At 42.6% G+C, this 20,802-nt stretch overlaps 2 protein-coding genes across 3 annotated transcripts in view; one reads left to right on the top strand and one right to left on the bottom strand.

The window, feature by feature from the left end:
* The window catches only part of LOC106954092 (calcium/calmodulin-dependent 3',5'-cyclic nucleotide phosphodiesterase 1A-like), a 59,635-nt gene extending 51,927 nt beyond the window's left edge, over window positions 1–7,708 (top strand). Inside the window, exons 13-18 of the mRNA XM_015043339.1 lie at window positions 981–1,101; window positions 2,215–2,296; window positions 2,407–2,527; window positions 4,401–4,585; window positions 5,136–5,330; window positions 5,416–7,708. Coding sequence (XP_014898825.1) covers window positions 981–1,101; window positions 2,215–2,296; window positions 2,407–2,527; window positions 4,401–4,585; window positions 5,136–5,330; window positions 5,416–5,462 — 751 coding nt within the window. The 3' untranslated portion in view covers window positions 5,463–7,708. The remainder of the gene's footprint in view (window positions 1–980; window positions 1,102–2,214; window positions 2,297–2,406; window positions 2,528–4,400; window positions 4,586–5,135; window positions 5,331–5,415) is intronic.
* A 2,483-nt stretch (window positions 7,709–10,191) lies between these two features.
* On the bottom strand, window positions 10,192–20,299 carry LOC106954090 (NACHT, LRR and PYD domains-containing protein 3-like). Of its 2 annotated transcripts, none has more exons than XM_015043336.1 (9): window positions 20,216–20,299; window positions 18,510–18,804; window positions 16,270–18,067; window positions 15,505–15,681; window positions 14,583–14,759; window positions 13,635–13,811; window positions 13,249–13,273; window positions 12,470–12,597; window positions 10,192–11,659 (listed from the first exon to the last, which is right to left on the bottom strand). In XM_015043336.1, exons 2-9 carry the CDS (start codon window positions 18,790–18,792, stop codon window positions 11,653–11,655), a joined length of 2,772 nt encoding a protein of 923 aa, XP_014898822.1. In that variant the 5' UTR covers window positions 18,793–18,804; window positions 20,216–20,299; the 3' UTR covers window positions 10,192–11,652. The 2 variants fall into 2 exon arrangements, with proteins under 2 accessions (XP_014898822.1, XP_014898821.1); XM_015043335.1 differs by having other exon boundaries at window positions 12,470–12,622; window positions 13,097–13,273.
* Window positions 20,300–20,802: the final 503 nt, after the last annotated feature.

The following is a 20,802-nucleotide window of genomic DNA, read 5'->3' on the forward strand; positions in this document are numbered from 1 at the left end:
CTCAGTCCAGGATGACAGGCAGCAAGGCAGAGAGGTTAGCATGCAGCTAATTACCGGTAGCAACTGAAGACTGAATAACGAGAGCTAAGCTAACCAGGACTATACAGTTCAACTGGCAAGCACGCAGTAGACAACAACTGACATAAGACATACATTTGACGAGGACCGACAAGAGACAAAGACAACATGTGGACTTAAATACACACGGGGTAATCAAGGGAACGAGACACACCTGGGAACAATCAAGGGCTGAGAGGACAGCACAGAGACTCAGGGAAACGGGACTAAACACAGAAAATCCCAAAATAACTACAGAAAAACACGGGTCATGACAGAGCTTTTAGAAAAGGTCCACAGTTTTCCTCCTGCGTGGACAGGAAATACTTTTCCTTTAGGACCCAATTCAGATTCATCAGCAGTCAAGTTTCCAAATTTAGATCCTCCGTCGTGAACGCCGCTTCCTGGAAGACGTGTGAGGCCGGTCCATCTGACGGACACGACTAGATCAACAGTGGGAGTTTGGTGCAACGGCCCAACATAAGGTCCTGCAGGCTGCTGGACCAGGACCAGATTGGCCAGTATGTCCCTGTAGGGGCTCCGCTCAGAGAGAGAGTTTCACAGGATTAGCGCTGAGTCCGACCGGTCCGGCTCCTGCCTCTCTCTCTCTGTTTGTCAGTGCTGCAGAAGGTGCGGAGGGAGGCGGCTGTCACGCTCTTCACCTCACGCTTGGATGGGATTTTGGGGGAAGACGCTGTCATCAGCCTGTCAGCATGCTGATTCTGCCTGTGTTTCTGAGGCTGACTGTACTCTCTGTAAACAGCACTGACAATACAAAAGAAAACACCCGGCAGCTTTTACCTAGCATACGGCTGGCTGTCTCTTTTTAGACTGAGCTGTGGTTCAGGAATAACAAAGCTATTTCTGAAATAGTTTGTGCCTTTTACGCTGCTACTAAATCTTTGTTGTTTGTCTGTCTCCAGTATAGACAAAGTGAAGGTTTTATCTCTGATGCTTCACGCAGCAGACATCAGTCATCCTGCCAAAGCCTGGCCGCTGCACTACCACTGGACTCACAGCCTGATGGAAGAGTTCTTCAGACAGGTGCACAGTTTGATGTCTTGCTTCTCCTGAAACCTGAGCTGCCAAGTTCTCTCAGTCCCCAGGACTAAGCACAAATTGAACGAGCTTAGTCCTGAGGGCATGTAAATCCTGGCAGCCCGCCAGGCTTATAATACACAGGGGGAAACCCTGAGTGGCTGAGCTTGAACGGGCAGATTTAGGAGGTCTTTTGTTTCGCAGGCAATCCAATTACTTACCTCTAAACAGTGAGCCAGTGTTTTTATGCTAAATTCACATCAATACCATCATATTTTCTCCAGATTAAGTTTGAAAACCTAAAAACCGTCTACCAACTTTGTTTGAAGTTATTTCTTAAGTTTGCATTTCAATTACATCATCATGCAGAATATGCGATTTAGTTCCACCCATCTTATCTTCATCTGTGTATCTGTATTTTAACAAGGACAATGTTACAAAAAATCTTGATAAACCTCGTCACTCAGATGTTTTTATTTTTCCATTTCTGTTGTCAGATCTAAAACAAAGTCAGAAATGAACTCTTAAGAAATCATAGCTTAGTGTGTTGGAAAGGAGGCAGCAACTGATTTTGCGTCCTTTGGTGCGTTCATACTAAACGCATCGGGCGCGTCTGGTTTACATTCAAAGTCTATGTGGAGGTGCGTTGAGACCCCGTTGCGGTGTAATTTGAAGCGCTTGGAGGATTTAACGCATCAGGCACGTCTAACGTGTCCTGCGTGTCTTACAAATAGACTGGCAACGGAAAACAACGGCTAGAGCGTCTAACGCACCCTCAATACGCTCTCGACTCGCCTCCACATAGACTTTGAATGTAAACCAGACGTGCGAAGCGCCAGGTGTAGAGCTAAATGTCCAGCGTCTGCATTCAAAGTGCACACGCATCAAACTATGAAGGGTTGGATGCATTTTTAATGCACCCAACGCGTTTGGTGTGAACGCACCGTTAGAGACAGGAGGTTCAAAAGCTGCCTGCTTATGTTTTGTTTGCATCGTTTGTCAAGGTTGGTTTGAAATTGATTCAAAAAGCACACAGAGCGGATTTGAGAGTGTAAAAAAATAAAAAAGGAAAAAACCTAAAAAAAACTCCTCAACTTTCATATTTTGTTTCTTCTTTAGGGAGATAAAGAGGTGGAACTCGGTCTTCCTTTCTCTCCCCTCTGTGACCGCAAAGCCACCATGATCGCCCAGTCACAGATAGGTACCAACCTGATCCTGCTCCGTGCTTCGGTCTATCACATTTATAAAGAAATGCTAATGCTAATGCTAATGCTAATGCATTCACTCATTCATCTGCCTCTCTGGTTGTAGGTTTCATAGACTTTATCGTGGAGCCCACTTTCACTGTCCTGGTTGACACAACAGAGAAGGTGATCGGACCGCTGATAGAAGAAGACAGGAAGGCCAAAGAGAGTGGAAACAGAAGGTCCAGGTAGTAACACCGTTTTCAGTGACATTACTAATGATGAACAACGGGGAATTGTAACAGCAGAAAGCAGTAAACTGCACTGATTATGTTTTTAATGACACTGGAGAAGGTGATTATGAACCGACTGCACAGAGCAGGGGATTGGTGCTGCTGGGGTCACATGCTCTGGTTTCTGCTGGTCTCAGTACCGTCCAGCTCCAGAGTAAAGGTCTGGAAGATGAGGGAAAACAGATTACCTCACCAAGAGACCACACGGCTTCTCTGAGACTGCGGTCAGCTCCACTGGTGCACCTCAGGGCAACGTACTTTAGGCACTCCTTCTTCCTTCCACACATCCGACTTTAGTTACAAACAATGGATCATGACAGTAAGCGAAACGTTTTTGGACAATGCTACTTTGTTACGTAACAAGGATGGATGTGAGATAAAGTACAGAGAACTGGTAGTGGGATGTGAGGATTGATTCTAGTCTGACCTCCTGCTGATAAACACCACAAAAAATAGACGCTGATTTTTGGATTGGAGGAGTCTGGAGGAGTTACCGTGGTTTCAATCTGTAAGAGGTTTGGGTTGACTGATTAGCAAGAACTAGGAGAGCATGAACCATTAAGAAGGGAGCGGTGGAGGACTGGACAGACTGTCTCTGTGGCTGGTATGGAGAAGAAATCCTCCAAGGAGCATGAGGAAACGGCTCGGAGAACCACTCTGACTCAGCACATTCACCAAGCAGAGGGAAACGTTCAGTCTCTGAGAAGTTCAACGGACAGAATTAGGAAGTCTTTTGTTCCACAGGAAATCCAATTACTTGACTCTAAACACTGTGCCAGCAGCTATCAGCTTCTCCCTTTTATTATTCGCTAAATAGGATGGTGTCTAGGCTTGCACAAGACGCATGGGTAACATTCCCAGCCAGCATGCCTAGGTGGGCCCCATGTGGGGACAAGGAGGGCAGACTATATGGGTCCCATATGGGTTTGTCCACGGGTTCCACGATGGCCCCACATGGGTTTGCCCATGTAGGGCCAGAGCCCACATGGGCCCTGCATGGGCCCTATATGGTGGTGGCCCACATGGGTTTTGTCCAATTAGGGCCCATGTAGCACCCATGTGGGCTGTGGCCCTACATGGGCAAACCCATGTGGGGCCATCGTGGAACCCGCGGACAAACCCATATGGGACCCATATAGTCTGCCCTCCTTGTCCCCACATGGGTCCCACCTAGGCATGCTGGCTGGGATTAGTGTGTAATATGATTATATGAGTCTCATTAAATCATATCTATCATTTTTATTAGTCTCAAATCTTTAAAAATGATCTCTCTGAAGCATAAAATGTTTGAAATTTGGGTCTTGAGAAAATAATTCCTTAATATTGATGAAACAGTACTAGCTGCATTGGCAGATTATTTCAGTGTATGAGAAAAAGGTCTTGTTATAGATGATGTAATCTGCCGATGGAGCTGGTACTTTTTCATCATTATTTACTCAAAAACCAAATAAGTAATTTAACAAATATAGGAATTATTAAAAATCTCCTATCTCTTACTGAGAAGTTGCTTGTAAGTTAGTTTTGATTTATTTCAAGTGATAAAAATACTTGGTAAGATTTTGTGTTCTTGCCGTGTAGCTTTATGAAAATAAAGTTCTGCAGGATCAGAAGTAGCCCTCGTAGTTCTCACGGTTGGTTTCAAGGCATCAGTATGACCAGTGATATTCTTAATCATTAATCCAGTCGACTGTCTGTCATGCATCTCAACATGCACATGAAAGCTGCTTGTAAGATTTCCTCCGTGTCGATGTTCCCCGAATGCTCTTGGTGGATGCGAACAATTTATCGGTACCTCACTTATGCTCTGCACGACGCTGCTTTCATTCAGCCTAACAGGAAGCGGTTCAGTCACTGTGGAGTCGGTGCAGAGACACAGCAGTAATCGCCATGGAAACACCGACGACGGACAGATGAACTTTTCCCTGACGGCCATTGACCTGCCAGCTCTGAGGCACCACCTCTCCAGCGTCATCGCCAGCAACAAAGATCGATGGAAGGAGCTGTCTGTGCACGGTAAGCAGGCGCGAGAACAAACACTTGTTTTGGCCTAAAAACTGATGGAAAACTACACAATGTTGTTTGTTTAATGATTGTTAAGGGAACAAAAAAACACAATTTATCTTGTTAGATTTAGAAAAAAACAAAACATTTTACTCTAGACACAAACAGAACTGAAGTTCTTTTTAGCCAGGACATTTCATGGACATTTGGACCACTCAGACGTCCTCTTAGGCCCCTCCCACAGTTACTGTAGCAACCGAATCCACTTGTCGAATACCACTGTTAAGAATTAAAAAAAAATATCCAAGCATTGTTAAATATTTTAAGTTGGTGTCATAAGCTGTACCAGGCTTCCTTACAGATTCAGAAATCACTGCTGACCGATGGGCTGCATTTCATTCATCAGCGCTGCTGCCTGGTGTAATCGAAGATGCAAGCAGTTTCTGCTCCGGTCATCATTTCATGGCAGCCCAGGGTTATTCTGAACCTGCAGAGTTCTGACTTTTAGCTTTTAGAACGCTTCTCGTTGACCTCGTTGATTGTGTCTTTACTCCCGGAGCAGAGCTGGCCAAGAAGGAGAAAGAGGAGACCGAGGCGAAAAACGAAGGTGAAGACATCGGCTCAGACGTCCCGTCCCAGGCCTCGCCCGGCCACGGCGTCACAGATCCGGCGCCGAACTCAGACGATTGCGCTCCAGCTGAAAAGTGCGATGATGAATCACCTGACCACACGGCCGCGGACCACCTGACCTGGAACGGTATGAAGACGACGTGACAGAAAAAAGCTTTTTTAACTCCTGGTGTGGATGAAAACTCACACACTACCGCGTTAACTTTCTGCAGGGGCAGAGGAGGAAGAGGGGGATGACAAAGTGCCTGAAAACGCCTGATGACGCGAAACTACAAGTCCTCTATTAATCTGACTTTGGCAGATCACCATGGCAACAGGCAGCTCGGTTGCAGTAACCACTAGGGTTTAGACTCTTCTGTGTAAAGAAGCTGACTCAGTGGCCCCTCGGTGGCCCCCAGAGGACCTCCAGATTATCTGTTTACAAGTGAATGTGGATAAATCATACTTTGGAGTGACCATCCCCCCCCCATCAGATCATGGCTTCTTAGCAGCTTCCTGGTTCATTTTCTGTCAGGCTCAGAGGTAAATTGTCGGGAAAACCAAAGAGTGTGTGATGGTTGGCGAATCCCCGTTCACGATTACCGCAGACAAAACGTCGTTTATCAGGATGAATGAAACACGAAGCTGTTAAGAAGCAGCCGTGGTGGTGACATCGGCGGGCGTGTGGTTTTGTTTGGGCGCCGTCAGTGATCCGTGATGGGAGTGAGGCGTCGCTGCTGCTCTGCTCTCTGCTCCAACTTCACTTTCTCAGGTATGTCGCATTCACCCAGTCACACCTCCGCGTCTGCGACGGAAGACCTTGGTGTGTTGAGATGCTCGTCGAATCAAAGTAAACGAAGTCGATGTAAGTATGCTGACGCAAACAGGCTTTTAAATTCCTTAAATTACTTTTATTTACTCTTCAGGCCTCGACGTCTGCCAACGTTCGCCACCACTTTACCCGATTTCCATTTCAATATCGTGTAGGAACTTTGGTTCTCTAATTCAATTAAAAAAAAAAAAATATTGTAACTCATATCATCCATGTGGCAGGAGGGATCAAATTGAATCAAATCAAGTCTTACAGCCAATCAGAAGAGGCCTCCGACTGAAGGCTGTGGCTGTACGACAGGCTCATGACAGCGATGCTATGCTAAGATGCTAACAGTTCAACTTCCAGGCAGCAGAGATCATATTTCACAATAACATGTCCTGCATGTCACCATCGCTTGTTGAAAAGCACCACTAATCCACCTCCTTTGCTTTTGCCGCTCCTCTTTAAAGGTCTTTATGGCAGCACGGTCCGACGCGGTGAAGTCTGAGGTTTAATAGCTGTGTATTGTGATCGATAGACGTAGTTTTAACTTCCTCATTCGCTCTTAGGTCCTGCTCAGCATCCGTGTAGCCTGCTTTTCAACTCCTCTGGGTTCTCCATCTCAATAGATTAACAAAATGTGAATAATATTACAAGTGGAGACGTTTTTGTCATATTGATAAAGCTTCTGGGAGAATGTCCGTTGGACAGATGAGACAAAATTTGAGCTTTTTCACAGGACATATCGGCTGTTTGTTCAGTCACACAAAAATTAAGCAGAGCTAGAAAAGAGCAAAGTCTGCTGTCAAACATAGAGGAGGCTGGGTTATGTTCTGGGCTGCTTTGCTTTGCTTCCTCTGAAATCTGTGCAGAATAAAATTAAATCTCAAGGGAGCGTTCTGGAGAGAAATACGCTGCCTAGTGTCTTCCAACACAATAGTGACACAAAACACAGCTGAAAACCCCCAAGAATGGCTGGGAGCAAAACATTGGACTGTTCTGATTGTCCTTCTACATTCAATAGGACGTCTAGGAGCTGAATTACGCCATCGGGAGAAGACGCCCTTCAAACCTCAGACAGTTTGCCCTGGAATGGGGCAGAATCCCTGTGGACGGGTGCAGAAGCCTCGCTTACGCCTACAGAGATTGATTGCAGTCGTTACCTTAAAAAGTTGAGCAGCAAAAATATGAAGTTGCAGGTACCATCATTTTTGACCAGGCATGTTTCACTGGTCGGCTTTTTGAAACGATTCTGCTGAAACACGATTGAGAAGAAACGTCTGATTTTCAGTGGTTCATTTTCAAGGAATTTTATTTATTGCTTTTGTCCGTTTCACGTCATCTCGGTGACCTTTGTGGGATTTTCATTCGCGACCTTTAAAAGTCCAGTTGATCTTGAGCTCAGCAGCTTTTTCAGATGACACATCTCAGTTTTTGTTTTGTGTTTCATGTCCTAAGATGTTGTTTAATTTCTGCTACCCTTCACACGCGGCCCTGCTTTCACTTAACCCTTGCCTTCCCGAAATTCATTCTCTACTTTATTATCCAGAGTACACGGGCGTTACTCTGTCCTCTCTTCTCATATCCATGCTTTCCTCCTGTGTTCCTTTATTTTAAATTGTCTCTCATTCAGATGTTCTTTATATTTTTTATTTATGGACTTTCTGCATCTGTCTTTGTCTCAGTCAAATAAAAACTTCTCTGTCATCGGATACTGGTCTGTCTGATTGTGAGCCTCAGTTTGAGTCCTTCGTCCATTGATCCATGACAACTGCCTTAAACGAAGAAGAGCAATGTAAGAGCTGAACAATTTAGGCGACGCTTCAGACATTCATTTATTTTAACAACTCATAAAAATAAACGTGGCTGTTTGACACCATCTTGAATTCAATAGAATCCATCCAGCCCTAGGTTCTTATCTTGCGTCTCTCTGGTTAGAGACCCAGCCGTTGTCACAACACCGTTAGTTCTTCCTGGGATGACACTAAGCGCTTTGTGCTGTCAAAGTAACGCTTCACTCTGGCAACACAGATTGCTGTGAGTCCAGGTGGGGAGCAGAGCAGCAACAGCGAGGTGGTCTGGATTTTACTGCGTTGTCTTCTTCATGAGATGTTTTCCGCAGCACGGAATGTCTTCTTGTTCTTCAGGACAATGTGTCCATAGCATAATATTATGATCTGTGCCATGCTTGTATAAACCGTAGAGACGAGCCCTCCGCATGGAGACGGTTCAATAACGGTGACTCAGTCATCTGAAAATAACCAGACTACTCCTTTAAAACAGCAGCTCGTCGTCTGGGCAGTTTCTCTTCTCTGTGTTACCGTTGCAGCTGCTGACTGTGAGAAATGACGGGAGCGCCGCAGTATTACCACGGCGATGAGGTCATTGTTGGTTTCCACATGAATGGCCAGAGAGCCAGCGCTAAGCCAAGTGAAGACTCTGTAGATCACTGTGTTTGTTCATGCGATGTTTGCTGTGGTCGTTGTGTTTCCTTGGCTCTTTGTGTTACAGTATGTTGGGATGGGAGGCCGAGCGAGACACAAAGAGAGAGAGAGAGTGTGTGTGTGTGTGTGTCTGCTGTACAGTCATTTATTGTATTAAACATCCTAAACTCTGCTTCTCTGCTCTGATCTTTTTTTTTCTACATTTATGGTGACCTTCTGCCATCTTTGAGATTGTATCGTAGGCATTTCAAAAAAATAAAAATAAAAAATGGAACTAAATATTCCCAAAGATGAGACATAACCATTCTTCCTTAATCACTGCAAACACTTACATACTTTGGATGTGATTCTGTACAACAGATGCGTTAATGTAAGGGTGTCAAACTCATTTTTGTTTTGGTGTCAGATCAAGATAATAAATGTTCTTAAAGGGCCGGTCATGCCAGAATGTATTGATAAAACCCATTATAAACTGTTAAAATAATAATAAATACCTGTCTCTGAATATTAGAAGTACTTTTTAAAATTAAACATCTCCTCATATTGCTCAGTCCCTTCATGATTTTGCAATTTTTTTTGTTTTATTTTGTTTTGTTTTTGCAATTAACTAGTTTTGTGGAACTAGTGAAGAAATAGTTTCAAGGAATTTAGCAATATTTGCGTTTATGTATGGCGCTTGTGAGTTTGTTAATCGTTGGTGTCGATGATGGACAAATTAATAACTTGATGTCAAATAAGGCTGAGGCAGCGGTGTCGCAAAAGTACAACATACTGCCACCTACAGGTGGGAGTTAGTAGTCAGTTAAACCCAATGGATTTTTTTTGCGGAAAATTTGCAATAAACTTACAGTTATGCATTATCGGGGAAAAAATGTGGGAACCTGTTGATTTTCCGTGAATTTCCACAATCACAGAATAAATAACAGAAAACTGGGTGGACTGTTTGATGTAATTTAGCGTCTGGAGTCTTGAGGGCCACACAAAAAGCCACGGCAGGCCAGTTTTGGCCCACGAGCCTTAAGTTTGACATATGTGCTTTAATCCGTCAAGACAGGATCCATTAGGGGAGGATTACAAAAGAAGTTCAAACTGTTCGGGCCTGATGTACTCTTGCAGTGGCTTCCCTCTCAGGCGCTGGCTCCTAACCGTAACCCCTGACCCTGACCAAAGGTTTAATGCTGGCTGTCTGATCTAACCTTTGTGGATCAGGTGATGTTTTAATCTCATGTTCCTCCTGAATGCCGCTATGATCTTCCTTCCTGGAGCCTTTCACTAAAATATTGAAGCTTTTCAAAATAATTTCTTATGCCTTAAGCCAGATGGATGTTTGCAGGTGAACTAGCGGTGACCAAAGGAACGACCACAGAAACTGCAGCAGGTTTGGATTCAGAGAAGGATCTTTGGTGCACCCTAGTGACCAATGCCTGGAATAGCACCTTAGATGCTTCATAAAGATCTGATTCTTGGGTACAAAAATCTCTGAGCTGCTCCAGAAAATGTTTCCAATGCAAGTAAAGGAGATGCTGAAGCGCAATAAACTTTATTTTTACGTTTTAGATGTTAACCTTCATAAAGAAGAAAATAAAAAATGTTTGATATAAAATAATCAAAAAAGCTGCATCTCTCTAATAAACCATCATTTAGTCACTGAGCTCAGTGCAGCAGTAGATAAAGTGACCAAACATCTATAGAAAATATTATGAAAAAACCGTCTAAAAACTGCATGAGGATGAAGAAAACTGCAGCCTGGAAACTGTTGAATCGAGTTTTATTCCACTTGTTTTAGTTGCAAGCTGAAAATAAATCAGAGAGAAACTTTCCAGTTGAATCAAGTTCAGACCAAAACTCATGAAGCCACAAAGTGGAGCTGATTTTGAACGCAATCTTCATCGATCCAAAGAGAAACAATATCAGCAGTGATGGCGAGATGAAGCTTCATGAAGCACTGAGGTTTTCCTCGTGAGCCGACGCGCCGCGGCGCTTCATTCGCTTCCACTGCGACATGGAGAGAACGACGCATGTAAAACAGGCCAAGTGAAAACAACGTGACGCCTTAAACTGAATAAACAAGCACAACATGTCTGTGATACTAATGCATCAGTTCTGATTATAGACTTAATCTGTTCATATCAAACAATGGAGGATCCCAAGCTTGTTGCAAACCTTGGGGACTTATTTTTTTATAACTTAAAAATAAAAACCTTTACTGTGCTCAGGTTCGCAGGGCACAGATGAAGCGCTTTGTCAGTAGTCAAAAACACATTACAGCTCATTTGACACTTCACATTTGAAACCATCAGAAGAAGGAAATTAGAATACAGGTTCCTCAATGTTGTTTTGTACTTTTTTTTTTGACAAATAATGATTTATTATTACTATGTGATGTGTGAACCTTAGGAGAGGGTCCGAGGACTGGAATATTTTAGTAATTGAGTACTGCAGCGATCACTGTTATTAATAGAATACTGTGGAAAAATCCATGTCTCTCGAAACATGGAGTCACAGGAGGAGAAAGGCCGTCACGCCAGTTCATTTAAAAATGCTTATAGGTCCCACAGAAAACGATAAAAACCCAGAAAATCTGACGTTATGCTGCTAACGCTTAGCAACAACTCATAAGGAGAAGTGAGAGCGCTGCCCAACACAAATAATGACCCGGCCGGAACACGGTGCGCTAAATAATAAAACACAAAGCTTCGAGGCAGATGCATTTTCCTCGAGGAATTTTCATAATTGAGGAACTCGAGTCATTCGAGGAATCATCCCTAAGGTTGCATCGCACAAAGGTGCGCAAATTAATTGCAAACGCACATGCAATAAAATCCTAAAATAAGAAAATGTGACAGGTGAAACAGCAGCGTTTTGCCATTTGTTTTTGATTCACAAGCAAAATTGGCGAACCACTTCTTGAATCGATCGCGTGTTTGATAACTGCGGTATATAACTAAGAATATTACTAACTAAGATGTTAGAACATAGCCTGGATCTGTACCATCTGCTCTGATGAGATGGAATCAGTCGACTCACGTCTCCTTAATCAGAACGTTTTTGAAACTTTAACAACAGATATGAGAAAATAAACAGGATAAAAAAAATAAAAATCTTTCATCTCAAAGTTCATCATCGTGAATCTCTCTTAAACTGCCTCTTCAAGCAGGTCATCAGGAGGATCGTCAGGACACAGCGATGCTTCTCTCTTTTCTCCGAGGTCACTACGCCCTGCAGAGAGAAGAAAGGAGCAGCAGATCGGTGAGCGCTTCCAGCCTCTCGTCATCAGCTCACAGTCACTGATGCAGCTCATCCAGGAAACCTTACCTTCAGCTCTCATCTTACCACGCTGGAGTGAACACAATGAACTCCAAGCTCACACACACGTACACACACTTAGCGTCCTCGGACGGCTCCATTCAAGTAAACAGAGGAAATAAACTGCTGAGGTTCACGAAGGCGTCGTTGCTTCACAAACACTTTGGTGAGGGATTTCCTGCTGCTCCATCCAAAACACACACACACACACACACTCTGCTGCTGGTGAACACGTTGAAACATCAGCTGACTAATAAACACGGAGGCTGTCCCTGAACACGTCTGGATGAAACTAAGGACAGAAGGACAAATGTCCAGCTGTGACGAGTGGACTTCAGCAGAAAGACCACCTGGTGGCTAAACGTAATGACGGTTTGTGAAATAAGAGTCACTTAGACTGATCTCAGAGCAGGGACAAACATGAAACTTTATCAGTTTGTTTCTGTTGAACAGGGAGAACAAACAGTCTTAGATCAGATCTGAGATGCTACTACAGATTGAACAATTACGAGCACGCAGTCTGGAGACATGCTGAAAAACCGGCAGCTGATACCGAGCTTGAATTCCTGGAAACAGGAACACAACAAGATTCTATCTCCTTGGCATGTCGCCATTCAGCATGCAGCTTTACTGGAAACACTGCAGCGTCGCTTTGATGCTTTGGACTGGGTTTGGTTCAGTACTGCTGACCGTAGCCGGACTCGCTCACAACCATCTACTGACCTTACAGTCTCTACGAGATCCTTCAGCTGCTGAACATCTGACCTCTTCAGTTTGTTCGACAGCAAGTCCAGTCGTTTCAGATGGGAAGGGTTGGACTTCAGAGCCGAGGCCAGAGAAGCACAGCTGACCTCTGACAGCTTGCAGTTCACCAGACTGAATAAACAACACAAGACGTGAGCTGAAGCCAACCAGACGCAGGTTAAGACAGTCCAACAGAACCAGTTAAAGATCGCTACTTAATATCAATGACATCATGCTGCTGCGTTCACAAAGACTTCAACTCTTAAAATATCAGCTCCACCAGCGTACGCGTCGATACAAACTCAGCTTCTGCAGCCAAATTATTACATTGTTTTACAGAAAGTGAAGAAATTAGGGGAAATTTCAGAGGAAATGCGAACAAATGTAGATTAATGCAGATACATTAATTATTGCACAGCCACAAAGACATGGCGTCACGAAGAACACTTAATGTAAAACTGACTTTAGGGACTGAATTAAACCTTAGCTCCAAGTCCAGGAACAAATTCAGGAAAAATATGTATTACAGCAGAAGACATGACCTTTGTTTTTCAAATTAATTATACCAAAGTATTCACTGAGATATGAAGGGAAATAAGCTTGCACCTGAGTTTTTGTATTTTGCAGTCAGGACTCTGTAGGAAACCACAGAGCTCTTTGACTCCAGCATCTTTCAGGCGTTTGTTGTAGTTCAGGTTCAGTTCTGTCAGATGGGACGGGTTGGACTTCAGAGCCGAGGCCAGAGAAGCACAGCTGACCTCTGACAAGCTGCAGCTGCTCAATCTGAGTACAGAATAAGACGCGTGAGCTGAAATCAACAGGATACAGCTGAAACATGAACAAAGAAATATCCAATTGTTTTTTTATTGTTTTATCCAAATAAAAAATAACTTTTGACCTTCTCTCTGCAGACGTGGTTAATGCCTGTGAAATTAGCGCTGTGACTGGTTGAACATGATGTTGGGAAGATGAATTGCTTGTGCTTTATTAACAACAAAGAAACTTTAACCGGACCAAGCCAGAGAAGAAGAAGAAACAAACTTTTCCATGGAGAGCCTCGGTGTAGATCACAAAAATATCCGCCATATGCCTACAAATTTCACATCAGAAATATCGGCGTTAAACTAAAAATATGGCTTCTGACCTCAATATCTTTATTTTGCAGAAAGGAGTCTGGAGAAAACCACAAAGCTCCTTCACTCCGGCATCTTTCAGGCCGTAGTTGAGGCTCAGGTTCAGTTCTGTCAGATGGGACGGGTTGGACCTCAGAGCTGAGACCAGAGAAGCACAGCTGATCTCTGTCAACCCGCAGTCCTGCAGTCTGAAAATAGATTAAAACAAATGAGCTGAAGTCAACAAATTGCGGGTTAAAACTGAAATATGAACAAATTAATAAAAAATGTAGAAAAGAAATAAATTCACTGATTGTAGAAATCACAGAAACATGATGAACTGATGTCAGAGGAGAATGGGCTGGTTGACATTATATATCAAACTGTTGTGGCTAAGACAACAACATCTGCACTAAGTTTCTATGGCAACCTGTGGAAGACGGACCCATCATAGGTGTCAGTTCAAATATTAAAGGATTGCTGGCATCGTTGCTAAAAACCGTTAAGGACATCAAAAGAAAACACGTCTCTGATGTGATGGGTCAAATGGTCACGATCCTCGGGTTTTATTTGTACAGACCGGACTGAACCCTGGCCTGCTGCAGGTGAAACGTTTTGCAGCATTTTATTGAGAGAGTCACCTGCACAGAGGCCCAGATACGTCTTGGTGTCCTGCTTTGTCGTCTTTGACAGCTTTGAACCTGTGACTGTCATCTCTGCAGGAGGTGATCAGACATTTAAAGCCAACAGGTTCTCCACCTCCTGAATTATTCACAGAAGTCTTCCTCAATGTTACACCAGAGATCTCCACCACATCACTAACTAGCAACCAGTAGCTTCCAGAGCCTTTTCCAGTAACTCGCCAAGGGGGTAATAACACAAATGGTCAAGAAAACAACATTTGTCCATTGGTGAAAGTGGACAAAGATAAAGTTTCCACATAAGAAACATCAGCTCTAAACTAAAACATGGTTTCTGACCTCAGTTTTTGTATTATGCAGACAGGAGTACGTAGGAAACCACAGAACTCTTTCACTCCAGAATCTTTCAGGTCTGTGTTGCCACTCAGGTCCAGTTCTGTCAGATGGGTCGGGTTGGACTTCAGAGCTGAGAACAGAGATGACCAGCTGGTCTCTGACAAACAGCAGCTCTCCAACCTGAACAAAGAAAATAGTTAAGCCAACAGGATGCAGGTAAAAACTGAAATATGAACAAAAAAACAATACAAATGTAGAAATTAAATAAATTCACTGCATGTAAAAATCATAGAAACATGATGAACTGATGTCAGAGGAGAATGGGCTGACTGATGTAGTTTATCTATCGTTAAGTCACCTGTGGTGTGCAAGACAACAACGTCTGGACTAAGTTTCTACAGCAATCATTATTTATCTGCATCCAAATCACTGGAAGCTCATTTTTACTTATGGGACAAAAAATGGAGGAGCATTTCTTAAAAGATGATGTGGTGGTGAAGTACTACATCAGGCTTGTATGGTTGGTGCTCTGTCTTCTCCTCATCCGTTTTCCATGGATTGGTGGAAAACTTTAACCTTTCTAGATGTCCCCCTTAACACTGATGTACCTAAGCATTAATCTTCCAATCCAGCATACTGTACACATTATACACAGGTTACTTGATGACAATAAGTGTTGGAAGACACTGTCTTATATTCCTCAGTTTTGTTCATCAGGCAAAAGCATTTTAATGTGAGAAAAATAAAGTTCAACAGTCTGAAAGTCAGATATAATAAAAAATAATTCATTTGTGAGGTAAAGCATTTTAGAAATACTATTCTGACAACATATTGTTTTAAAAGATAATGCATCAGAATAAAATTATTCATTACACATGTTAAAATATCCGTGATTGATTTTATTGGAGAAATAGAGAACACAAACCTCAAACACTTCACTATGCTGGCTGAACTCTCCAGGATCTCACACAGATGCTTCATTCCAGAGTCTTTCAGTTTGCAGATCTGACTTATTTCCAGTTCAGTCAGATGGAAGCGTTTGGACTGCAGAGCTGAGGCCACAACTTCACATTCAGTCTCCGAGAGCCAACAGCCACCAAGTCTGTGATTAGAGAAGAAATACTAAGTTGTATTTACAATCACACAATCCGTTATAAACACACAATAAAATATGATAACATGCATCTATAGTGGTCTGTCCATTGTCTCAAAGAAACAAAGGGTTGGGGGTTAGAAGAAATCGTAATGTCCAAGTTTCCATAAAAACCTAAACAAAGAGTTTATAAAAACAGCTAAAGATCCTAAGAGGTGAATCATGTGGTAGCAGCCCAGTGAGTCAAGAGGGGTTAGAAGTTTAAAAAATGTCTCTGGATGATTGGATCTTTCATATAAAACAGAGATTTTCTTGAGTTGTCAGCATTTTCTATTAATTTCAACACAAGAACTGATAAAAGTGGGATATTTTAAAAAATGATTAAAAAAAAAAACCTCTAAGTACCAAACGCTGCAACAGTGCTGTCCTGGATGAGCAGAACATTAAGATATTTGAATGGTTGAAATAGTCCAAAGGGTGAAGGAAGATGTTAAAGGCCAAAAAAATGCCCAGAAGCAATCTCTTGAAGAATGAAGAAGAAACATGAGGACAGCAAGTCCAAATCAGCATTCAGACCATGAAGACATCTGGACTCACACAGCCTTCCTGCAGTTTGTCACAGCTGGAACAAGTCTCAGTCGTCCACCTGCTGTTGTGTTGTACTTCTCCGGGTCCAACTCATCCAGAACCTCCTCAGACATCTGCAGCGTGTAGGCAAGAGCTGAGCACTGGACCTCTGAGAGTTTCTTCCCTGATTCCAGGAGCTGTTGAATCTCCTTACAAAATGTGAGGTTGTTCATCTCCATCAAACAGTAAAAGATGTTGATGCTTCTATCAGGAGAGATATCATCAGTGTTCATCTTCTTCAGATTGTCGGTGATTCTCTGGATCGTTTCTGGGCTGTTCTCTGTCTGACCCATCAGGCCTCCTAGGTGTTTTTGGTTGGACTCCACAGTGAGACCATGAAGGAAGCGGACAAACAGGTCCAGGTAGCCATTTTCACTGCTGAGGGATTTCTCCATGACTTTCTTCAGGAACTTATCCAGTGAGTAGCCATGGTCTGTTTTCTTGGACGTCATGAAAAAAGTCAAGAAGTAATACAAAGATGAGTGGTCATCTTCTTCCAGGAACATCTTCATTACCTCTGTGTTCCTTGTGGTGAAACTGTGGAGCATGTAGACGGCAGCCAGAAACTCCTGGATGCTCAGATGAACAAAGGAGTAGACGGAGGTTTTGCCCATCCCCGTCTCCTCTTTAAAGATCTCAGTGAACACTCCTGAGAAAGAAGCGTCTTTGATCTCTATGCCACAATCTTGGAGGTCTGATTTATAGAAGATGAGGTTTCCATTTAGCAGCTGCTCCAAAGCCAGTTTTCCCAGAGACTGAACCATCTTGCTGACGTCTGGATCTTGCTCAGCTCCTCCGTCATACTTTTTCTTCTTGATTTTGATCTGAACTACCAAGAACTTGATGTACATCTCAGTCAGGGTCACGGGCAGCTCTCCTCCCTCTTTGTTCTTCAACTCATCCTCCAGAACATCAGCAGTGATCCAGCAGAAGACTGGGATGTGGCACATGATGTGAAGGCTTCGGGATGCTGTGATGTGGGATATGATCTTGTTGGTCTTCTCCTCGTCATCTCTGAATTTCTTCCTGAAGTACTCCTCCTTCTGTGAGTCGGTGAACCCCCTGACCTCTATGACCATGTCAATAAACTCAGCAGGGATCTGATTGGCTGCTGCAGGTCGTGTGGTTATCCAGAGGAGAGCAGAGGGAAGCAGTTTCCCCCTGATGAGGTTTGTCAGAAGAACATCCAGTGAGCTGGACTCTGTAGCATCAGTCAGGATCTCTGTGTTGTGGAAGTCCAGAGGAAGTCGACTCTCATCCAAGCCATCAAAGATGAACAGAACCTGGAACTGTTCAAAGCCACAGACATCTTTGGTTTTAATAAAGAATTTATGAATTAGTTCCACCAAGCTGAACCTTTTCTCTTTCAATGTGTTCAGCTCTCTGAAAGTGAATGGGAATATGAACTGGATGTTCTGGTTGGTTTGGTCTGCAGCCCAGTCGAGAGTGAACTTCTGTGTTAAGACTGTTTTCCCAATGCCAGCCACTCCCTTTGTCATCACTGTTCTGATTGGTTTGTTTTTTTCAGGTTCGGGTTTAAAGATGTCGTCTAGTTGTATTGTTTTTCCTGGTTTGCTGGTTGCTGTTTCAATCTGTCTGACCTCATGTTCATTATTAACCTGTCCAGTTCCTCCATCCAAGATGTAGAGCTCTGTGTAGATATCATTTAGAAAGGTTTTCTTTCCAGCTTCTGCAATGCCTTCACGGAGACACTGGAATGTCTTCTTCAGATATTCTTTATGGCCATGTTGACACCGACCAGCAAAATCTGAACAAAGAAGCAAAGATACAAGAGGAAACATTCAGCAAATTAAGACTCAGACTAAATTTATTGTTTTTATGTCAAGTTATTTAATCGAGGGGGTCATTGCAACTACAGACCATGAGAATTTAATTCAGACGAAACTTGAGACCGAAAATGGCAGACATGAAAATGAAAAATGTAAAGAGGGAAAATTGTACAACTTTGCCTATTAATAAATGCACTCTTATTCGTAGACTCCATTTACATGAATTGTAAATGGACTCTGTTGGACTTTAGGCCACCATCATGTGGTCTAAGGTACATAAAACCAGGGGTACATAAGACAAGAAACACGGGTTTCTTGTCTTATGTACCTCTGGGTCAAGCATCTGAAATCCAGAACTGACTCTCCTTTGGATCAGTTTTGGGCTCAGAAGGATATGAAGTCCTTCTGTCTGTTACTGACCTTCAACTACTGCAGCTTCAAGACTCAGGTCACTGAGCTTCTTCACCAGGTCATTTCTGTTGATCTTTTCCATAATAATCCCCATAACCATTACAGCTCCAGCAAACTGGTATTTCTGCACCATTAGGTCCACGACGTCGTGCCTCTCTGCCCTATCCAACTTGGAGGTTTTGATGGGCTCCATTCCATTCCAGGTCTCTTTCTCTAGATGCCATTTGAAGCGACGAAATTCATCATCAACTATATCATCCAGGATGCCAGCAAGCTTTTCATCCTCGCACATCTCGACCTACAACTTAAATCAGAAGAAAATATGTTAGAAAATCTCTTGGTTTTTCATCTAATCAGAGGCCTCCTTCAAAAGTGTACAGCTTTCACACTGAAGTTTGCTGTAGGGAGAAATTCTGAAAAAAATTGGCATACTATGACATTGTGTGTAGACATCACCATAGACATGTCAGAGCACATGGATTTGCAGTCAACTGAAGTCTGAGCAGCTGCTCTTGCAGCTCTGCTCTGACATGTCAGAGCCTGACAATAAGAGAACTGATGTGAGCACCAAATGTTTCTCCATCTTCAATCATCTCCATCTTGCTGTACAGAGCTGCTTCAGTTGGTTTGCAACAACAACTGAAGCATCTAATCTGTGCAATGTAAAAAGTTTTTGTATAATCTACACTAAAATTGTGACAGACTGGCAACCTGTCCAGGGTGACCCCGCCTCTCGCCCAAAATGTTTCGCTGGAGATAGGCAACATGACCCCTCCTGACCCCACTAGGGACAAGGGTGTACAGAAAATGAATGGACGGATGGATCTACGGTAAAATACTGGCAGCTGTGGTTGCCAGAATTTTACAGGAATTTACCGTTTTTATACGGTAAAATTATGGCAACAACAGCTGCTGGTATTTTACTGTAAATTAGAGATGTTTTTTTTTTCACAGTATAGTTCTCTGGTTACACTGAGTAGTAGAAAATATTGAGATTCCTTCCTGCTAATTATCATTTTCAGAATTGACTAAGGCGGATGTCACTAATTTACAGTCTGGAAAATGAAATCTGTTCTGAAAGAAGGTTCAGCAAACTCTTTCTAGGAACTCTAAGTGAAATTACTCTGAAAATGAGTTTCTGGTTCCAGAACATTTTTTCTCACTGATAAACAAGGTACATGTATGACTGCAACTTTACGAGCTTTCAAAAGCTGTGCAACCCAGACTGAAATAAAGGTTGCTGAATATTTTGGTCGCAAATCATAACACCATACCTCAGTTTTCTTTCACTTCCCAATTATGCAATACTTTGAGTTTGACTCACAAAAATACCACTGGAAGGTGACAAAAAATGATTGATGTTCAAATGATGAGCTCTTTTACATAGCATGATTTGAAAATCAGACCATAAGCCTAGTTTTTGCCGAGGCTGAGTGTTTAGAAAAAATCCTATCATGTTATGCAAGTACAAGTATTTAATAGGGATATTTTTTTTAAAGCCAGTGAAGCCAAATAAATAACCTGTTTCTCCTGATCTTATCATGCCTGACTCATATGAAGCCCCTCCCCTCCTTCTCACAGCTAATATATAATTTCAGATTGACTAAACTGCAAAAATTGAGTTTTAAAATATTCACTGCGGTCCAAAAAGCTCAAAGAGAATAAACTCTCTCAAGACAGTAGGGAAACAAGACAAATATGGAGTAAACACTCACCCTGATCCAGATTTTTGGTCCTCCTTCTGCTCTGCTCTCAAATGGAGTCTGAGCCAAGCAGACCGGTTTCTCCTGATCTTGTTATACATGACCCACCGACGCCCCCTTCTTACAGAATAAGTGTGTACATATGTGTTGAAACATGTTAGGAATCCTCTCTGATAATCTTTGCTTTACAAGGAAACAAATGAAGATCATCAAGTTCAGATTTAACCTGATATGCACTGCAAAAACACCAAGCCTTACTAACCTTACGTTTTGATCTAGGTTCTAGTGCAAACAGGTGAGTGCACTTGAAATACGACAAAACTAACTTACAAGTAACTTTTCAGAAAGAATTACGTACTTACGTTCTAAGTACGTAATTCATTAATATTGATTTTAAAAAGTGCTAGTTGCACTGGAAGATTATTTCACTTAGAACATGAAAAATATCTTGTTACAAGACTTATAACAAGACATTCTTCATGTTTAAAACACATTTTAGGATCTTAGTCCATTTACATTGCACCCTAGTTTTACCCAACAACTACAATAAAAAAAACAAAAAAAAAACAACTACAATAAAAACAAGACTAATAATAATA

The sequence above is a fragment of the Poecilia latipinna genome, unplaced genomic scaffold, assembly GCF_001443285.1.
Source record: "Poecilia latipinna isolate Pla-1442-1.1 unplaced genomic scaffold, P_latipinna-1.0 Scaffold626, whole genome shotgun sequence".
Taxonomy (NCBI): domain Eukaryota; kingdom Metazoa; phylum Chordata; class Actinopteri; order Cyprinodontiformes; family Poeciliidae; genus Poecilia; species Poecilia latipinna.